The sequence below is a fragment of the Triticum dicoccoides genome, chromosome 2B (genome assembly GCF_002162155.2).
Source record: "Triticum dicoccoides isolate Atlit2015 ecotype Zavitan chromosome 2B, WEW_v2.0, whole genome shotgun sequence".
NCBI lineage: Eukaryota > Viridiplantae > Streptophyta > Magnoliopsida > Poales > Poaceae > Triticum > Triticum dicoccoides.
Genome location: NC_041383.1, coordinates 222,865,222 through 222,873,144, shown reverse-complemented (window position 1 = coordinate 222,873,144; position 7,923 = coordinate 222,865,222). Strand labels below are relative to the sequence as shown.

At 55.7% G+C, this 7,923-nt stretch overlaps 1 protein-coding gene across 1 annotated transcript; it reads left to right on the top strand.

The window, feature by feature from the left end:
• The first annotated feature begins 5,153 nt into the window (after nucleotides 1–5,153).
• Nucleotides 5,154–7,426, top strand: LOC119363199 (polyol transporter 5-like). The gene is made up of 2 exons (XM_037628511.1): nucleotides 5,154–5,355; nucleotides 5,465–7,426. The coding sequence occupies exons 1-2, from the start codon at nucleotides 5,244–5,246 to the stop codon at nucleotides 6,898–6,900; spliced, it is 1,548 nt and encodes a 515-aa protein (XP_037484408.1). The 5' UTR covers nucleotides 5,154–5,243; the 3' UTR covers nucleotides 6,901–7,426.
• Nucleotides 7,427–7,923: the final 497 nt, after the last annotated feature.

Below are 7,923 nucleotides of genomic sequence, written 5' to 3'. Positions count from 1 at the left end.
GGAGTGCATCGGGATTGCGCAAAGCACCGACTGGATATTCAACAGTCGGCTGCTTTTATGCAGTAATGCGGCCTTCCATAATGGCAGTGCATCTCCCACCTTGTCGACCAAACCTTGGAGATGTGCCGCCGTTTGCTTTCTTAGAGTTAAAGGGAGGCCGGGGTACTTGCAGGGGAAGGCGCCCGAGGGGCAGCCCAAGGTATTTGTAACTAAGTCCAACTCGTCCGTGGAGCACCTGATTGGCATGATCATGCTCTTGTTTCTGTTCACCACCAAGCCCGAAGCCTGACCAAAAAGCTGCAACACAGTGTCACAAGTTCGCGCCTCCAACTCATTTGGCTTCAAGAAAACGACCACGTCATCTGCGAACATGGAAACCTGCTGCTTGAGGCCTGACCGCGCCAAAGGCGCCGGCATCCCTTTTTCTGTGGCATAGTGGAAGAGTGCTCGAAGCAATTCCATGCAAAGTATGAAGAGCATTAGAGACAACGGGTCCCCTTGCTTGAAGCCCTGGCAAGGCAGGATCGGTCTTCCCGGCAACCCATTCACCATAATCCTAGTGGAGGATGTGGCCAACAGTCCACACATCCATGTTACCCATTTGGTTCCGAAACCCAATCTCCGCAAAATCTCAAGCAGAAAAGGCCAATGGATGGTGTCAAAAGCTTTTGTGATATCGAGTTTCAGTAGTACTACTGGATTCCTCAAAGCATGGAGTCTCCTAGCCGTGCATTGCACCAGCATAAAGTTATCCTGAAGCGAACAACCTTTCGCAAAGGCACTCTGGTGATGCCCCACTAACCGCGGTAGATCATCCGCCAATCTGGTCGCGAGTATCTTGTCAGAATTTTTGACAGGTCCACTAATGAGGCTCACCGACCTAAAATCCTTAATGTCCACTGCCCCATGCACCTTTGGAGGGATGGATACTAGCGCCTTGTTAATGGACGCCAGCCCCCTCATGTCACCACCATGGAACTGATGAAGCGCCTTCATAAAGTCCTCCCTGATTATATGCCAACATGAGATGAAGAAGCGGCCAGTGAAGCCATCTGGGCCCGGTGCCTTGTCGAGTGGCATTGCCTTGATTGTCCTCTCGACCTCATCAACTGAGAAAGGAGCCTCGAGATGCGTGAGATCCAGGGACGGGAGGTCCAGCAAGTCCAGGTTGATCGAGGCCGCCCTATGCACCGAAGACCCAAACAATCCGTCGTAGTAATTGTCCACCATCGATGCAATGCGATCTTGCCCGGTGTGTAACACACCCTCGTGTGAAAGCGACGTGATCACGTTTTTCTTCTGCCTGTACCTCGCCTGGCGCTGGAAATATTCCGTGTTCGCCTCGCCCTCCTTGAGTTGCAGAACTCGCGATCTTTGTCTCGCAATCGACCGCTCCAGCGAGCAGAGGCCCAATAGTTTTTTCTTAATTAAGCAGCTTCCTAAGCCCATGCTCATGATCCGATAGATGCCTAGATTCCATCGCCTTATCCAACCGACCGATGATCTCCATTGCCAAAGCTAGTTGGAGCTTTATATTCCCAATCCATCTATCGCTCTATTTCCGCAAAGCCTTCGCTGTAGCGTGTAACTTATTGTCCAGGTCCACAAACAGGTTTCCCACCGATGGAACAGCCTGCCATGCCTCTTGAATCGTATCAAGTAAGCCCACGGCTTTAGGCCAGAAACTCTCAAATTTGAAGCGCTTGCCCAACTGAAAATCCGCGTCAAGATCCACCAAAAGAGGGGAGTGGTCCGAGACTGCCGAGCCCACAGCTGTCAACAGGCTGCGCGGATAGATCTCCTCCCAAGAGTTTGTAACAAAGATATGATCTATTTTCTCCAAGGTGGGGTTTCTCCTCTCGTTAGACCACGTGTATCTTCTGCCATTTAAGTATAGTTCCTTGAGCTCCAAGGAATTGAGCAAAGCCCGAAATCTAGCCATCATTCTTTGATTGATCACAGCATTATTCTTGTCCTCCGGATTAACCAAAAGGTTGAAATCCCCCACGACTGTCGATGGTCACACCTGAAGGTCGCGCACCTCTCTCAGCTCTTGAAGAAACTCCACATTCTCCACATCACTTTGTGGCCCGTATACTCCCGTCAACCACCACATGGCCTCTCCATCTTGCTTGACAAGGGTCGTGAGTGTGTTTTCTGTAACATGCCTATTAGAGGCCGAGACTACCAATCTATCCCAAGCCAGAAGGATACCCCCACGCGTGCCGATAGCTGGCACATAGTAAAAATCCTCAAATCTATTACCCAGGCATTGCTTAACAAGTTTGTTCGTTATGATCTCCATCTTGGTTTCTTGAAGGCACACAATGCTAGCACGAGCTGCCTCAATTACCTGAAAGACCGAGCTACGACGTGTCGGGGAATTAAGCCCACGCACATTCCACACTATCAATTTTGGGGGTTGTGTAGCCATAACGAGGACCCACCACTACCACCTAGGTGCGCCGTAACCCTACGCACCCCTTACCACCTCGACGTCTTCCCTCACAAACGGAAGCGCCGACGAGTCCCAACCGAACAAAGCTAGAATAGCCTTGACGTGGCTCTCCACCAGAGGCTTGTCGAATAGATCCACATAGGCCTGCAGAGCCTTATCCGTGATTTGGTCCCCTTCATGCGCGAGACACTGCTTCCTGATAAGCACCGCCTGTTGTTTGGTTGCTTTTGATCCACGTCCTCCCTTGGCAAGCCTCACGCTCCTCCGCGGGGAGGAAACCGGCGGCCGCTTTTGCCTAGGCTTCCTTATTTTCTGAGGAGGAGCCCTGGTCATGGGTTGCGACAGCAACGGAGATAGAGCTTGCCTCGGCTCCGAGAAAATTAGGGCCACCTGCTCCTGGGGCGAGGGCTGGGTCCGGGGAGGAATTGCCGCGTCCAAAGACACCGCTGGCGAAGCAGCCTGATCGGATAAACTCACCGAGAACCAGCCCTCCCTACCACATTGCGTGCATGGGCACGTCCCATCAGCATGCACGACGGGCCCACTCGCATCGGATTCCTTGGCCCATGATCCCACCAATCATGAACTGACCGAACCACCGATATCCTCCTCGGTCCGCGCGAGTATCCTGTTACCAGCCTGCGCGCTTGTCGCATCCTCCTCCTGCAGGGGAATGGCCCACAGCCCGAACCGGACGACCCGCGAAGTCCCGGGCGAGGCGGGGGGATCCTGCCCATCCATTGGCTGCAGGGCGCTTTGCCCACTGCTGTCGGCCAGCAGAGACACACATGCCACCCCTGGAACCCCACCACTGCCGGCCAGCAGAGAGCCAGACTGCACCGTCGGTCCTACCGGACCCCTCCGTGGGCCCACAACGCTTTTCACAGAGGGTGGGTCCCAGCTACCAACTCCTCCTCCCTCCGGGTCAGCCTCCAACAGCCGAACCGAGCCAACCAAGCTGATCTCCGAATCGCCTGGCCCCATGATGACGCAGGCCCAGTCATCCACCCCTGGTCCACCACATTCCTGCCTTTGTTGACCGCCTGGAAGACCTGTTTGAACCTGCCGTTGACGCCCCTGAACTGGCGCCGAACCCGCCGAAGCGGCCGCCGCCGGCGAGCCATCGGATGAAGGTAACACCCGCTCCTGCCCAGCCGCAGATGCAGGCCCACGGCCTCCACGCGCACCACCCGAACCAGGCCCACCGCGGCCATCTCCAACTGAGGGCGGCGGCGGCCACCGACATGCGGCCCCAACCTGACGGCGCCCTCCTCCTGGATAATGGAGACGGGATACCACAGTGCATCGCCTCATTGCTCACATTCAGGGCCCGGGCACTCCTCCTGCCCGGCTCCTCCACGACGAGAATGCGACGGGAAGGGATTCTCGCCGGATCATCCGTCCGCAGCCAAACCCGAAAGCCGGACATGTCGTTCCTCGCCTCCGTAGACGCCGCCACCTTGACCACAATGCCCAGGCCATGAAGCAGAGTGTGCGCCGTCCTCCTAGTCCACGCGTTCGCCGGCACACCTCGCAGGGCCAGCGGGACGAGGAAAGGCATAGAGATTGCCGTCGCTCGAGCCCGGCGAGACCACGACTTCAGCAGGAGGTCGAACTGCGGCGTGCCAACCCTCCCCCTCCTGATCAACATGTTCCTGATTTCCACCGAACGACAGAGTACCAAAAAATCCTCCGGAAAGAACTCCCTAATCGACATGTCCAGCGGCTCCAGGTTGAACTCTTGCACAATGGCGGCAGCCGCCGCCGCAAGATCTGTCTGCTGCCTCATGCCAACCACCGAGACCACCATAAACATAGTTACCTGCTTTACGTACACTGCCAGATGGATTATTGTGATTGGAGAAGAAGGAGGAAGGGGCCCCACCCACCTGATCGTAATCCTATCGGTGTGATAGAGGGTAGTATGTCTATAATATTGAGCAAACATAAGTACATTTGGCTTAGGACAAACCTAAGACTTAAATCATTTTGGAATCGAAGGGAGCACATGTCTAATGCTCGAAACTCAAAAGGACAGCAATACTGCGTATGAAATGCATGCATGCATGAGTGGTGAGTGGCGCTACAAGTCTTTGTACGGTTCCCTTTCGAGGGAGGCCTTTTCACCTTCTATTGGACCCTAATCCAAAGGGGATGCTGCCACGTACTCTAGTGAGAAAGCACGCAGATCTTTCTTCTCTTTTTCCCTTTTGGGTTGAGAAAATCATGCAGATTGATGAATGATCCCCTAATCCCATTCTTTATTATTACTTGTACCAAATTCAGATAGTCAGGAAAGAGATGATGCAGCATTTCAGCCATATCGGCGCCCGGAGGTGATCTGGTGATAACCACGTCCAACAACTCCAGGAACGCCGGTCCAACGAGGCGAAGACCCAAGTGGTCGTGCGGCAGATTAATCTGGCATCGCCTATGGGACTGTGGCAGCGAGACGTGCGTATTTTGCAAGAGAGGAGATAGCTACACCACCGGTGACCGCTGATTATTCAACGGCACGATTGGTCATCACTGTGGGCCCACATGCCAGTTGCTGCGAAGCGGGCCCACGCCTACGTATACTATTCCAGCTTCTGCTCTTGTGTCTGAGCTGAGCTGAAGCCCCCTCCTTCTGTCAATGCAACTTGTGCCTATAAATGCGTCCCTCCCCGGCAATGCAACACTCCACTGGCACATAGAAACCAGCTCTCGAGCACCACTAAACTATACAAAAGGAGGACCTCGTCGGCATAATCCTCAGGCAGCGAGCAGAGGGGCGTCGTCGACGATGGACCGCGCCGCGCTCCCGGCGGCCGTCGGGCCCAAGAAGAAGGGCAACGTGAGGTTCGCCTTCGCCTGCGCCATCCTCGCCTCCATGACCTCCATCCTCCTCGGTTACGGTACGCCCTAATGTTCTTGCGCACAGACCATTTCGCTGGATCTGTTGCATATTCTAGTACGTACGTACGTGCTTTGCATGGGCTGAACACTGTTTGTTTGGGTCTGCAGACATCGGTGTGATGAGCGGAGCATCGCTGTACATCCAGAAGGACCTGAAGATCAACGACACCCAGCTGGAGATCCTCATGGGCATCCTCAACGTGTACTCGCTCATTGGCTCCTTCGCGGCGGGGCGGACGTCCGACTGGATCGGCCGGCGCTTCACCATCGTCTTCGCCGCCGTCATCTTCTTCGCGGGCGCCCTCATCATGGGCCTCTCCGTCAACTACGCCATGCTCATGTTCGGCCGCTTCGTGGCCGGCATCGGCGTGGGGTACGCTCTCATGATCGCGCCCGTGTACACGGCCGAGGTGTCCCCCGCGTCTGCCCGTGGCTTCCTCACCTCCTTCCCGGAGGTGTTCATCAACTTCGGCATCCTTCTCGGATATGTCTCCAACTTCGCCTTCGCCCGCCTCTCCCTCCGCCTCGGCTGGCGCATCATGCTCGGCATAGGCGCGGTGCCGTCCGTCCTGCTCGCCTTCATGGTGCTCGGCATGCCCGAGTCTCCCCGGTGGCTCGTCATGAAGGGCCGTCTCGCGGACGCTAAGGTTGTTCTTGCCAAGACTTCCGACACGCCGGAGGAGGCCGCCGAGCGCCTCGCCGACATCAAGACTGCCGCCGGCATCCCTCTGGACCTTGACGGCGACGTGGTCACCGTGCCCAAAAACAAAGGAAGCAGCGAGGAGAAGCGCGTGTGGAAGGACCTCATCCTGTCCCCGACCAAAGCCATGCGCCACATCCTCATCGCGGGAATCGGCATCCACTTCTTCCAGCAGTCTTCGGGCATCGATGCCGTCGTGCTCTACAGCCCGCGAGTTTTCAAGAGCGCCGGCATCACGGGCGACAACCGTCTCCTCGGCACCACCGTGGCGGTCGGGGCCACCAAGACGGTCTTCATCCTGGTGGCCACCTTCCTCCTCGACCGCATCGGCCGTCGGCCGCTGCTGCTGAGCAGCACGGGAGGCATGATCGTCTCCCTAGTGGGCCTCGCGACGGGGCTCACCGTCATCAGCCGCCACCCGGACGAGAAGATCACCTGGGCCATCGTCCTGTGCATCTTCTGCATCATGGCCTACGTGGCCTTCTTCTCCATCGGCCTCGGCCCCATCACGTGGGTGTACAGCTCGGAGATCTTCCCGCTGCACGTGCGCGCGCTGGGCTGCTCCCTCGGCGTGGCCGTCAACCGCCTGACCAGCGGCGTGATCTCCATGACCTTCATTTCGCTGTCCAAGGCCATGACAATCGGCGGCGCCTTCTTCCTCTTCGCCGGCATCGCCTCGTTCGCGTGGGTGTTCTTCTTCGCCTACCTGCCGGAGACCCGAGGCCGCACGCTAGAGGACATGAGCTCGCTGTTCGGCACCACGGCAACGCACAAGCAGGGCGCCGCGGAAGCCGACGACGGCGCCGGGAAGGAGAAGAAGGTGGAAATGGCCGCCACCAACTGACCGCAAGTTGGCAGCTCGCGATGCGAAGACTTGCGCTGTATCCGTCCGTCTCGGCTAGGTAGCTGCCACTCTGCCACATAGATGACGAAGTAGCGTGGGAAGATTCGCTGATCCGGCCGGTGCTGCCGGAGAGCGACGGCAAGCTCCAGCTCGATCGAGACGTTAATGGCTTCTTAAATGTGCTAAGTTTAATGTTTCGCGCTTTGGTTTTGTCCGGGTAGGTCGTGAGCAATCCGGCAGTGCAATGCCAAGGCCAATCGCCGCCGGACTAAACTACTGTAGTAGAGTGTAGAGGTGTACCGTAGCTACTTCCGTGGCGTTTGTCTCATAGTCGCGCTGCATGGGTCAAGTGCACGCGAGCTTTGGTTAGGAGAGAAAAACTGGCGGTGGTTCGAGGAATCTACCTGCCGATCGAGTGAGTCAAGCGAGCCACGGAAAATGTGTAAGAAAAATATATTAAGTAAGTGTATTGTAAAGACTTGGAGTACGTACTTTCAGGCAGCACGCCATGGTTACATTATGCATATATTCATGTGTCCTCGTTGCAAGATGGTAGCGGTTGGCCACCGCAGCGAATATTGAAGTTGATCGGCTTGATCACGGGAATCGGAATCTTGAAATCTTGAAAGAAACGTAAGCAACCAGCTGGTCCTGGTCTTGTACCAAGTTTTTTACTGGTATAGCGCTTGACGGGTTGAGCGTATCCAGCTAGTCAAAACAGGCCTAGTGTGCAGCGCAGTGATTATAGTAGATTATTTGATCTTTTTTAAGTTTTTGCATGTTCGCGGCGATGCATGTGCAACGATAACTTACGTAGTTTGTTTTGTCATATTTGACACTGCCATGTGATGATGCACGGACTTCGTTTTCGATAACTGTGATGGATTTATGTTTTTTTCTAATTGGTGATGGATTTATTATGTTAAGGGAAGTAGTTACGGGGAGCACCTATTGGACGCTCGTCGCCCAAAAGACAAGCTTCGCGGGCCGACCCACTGCAGCCAGCAGCGCATGCAGCCACGA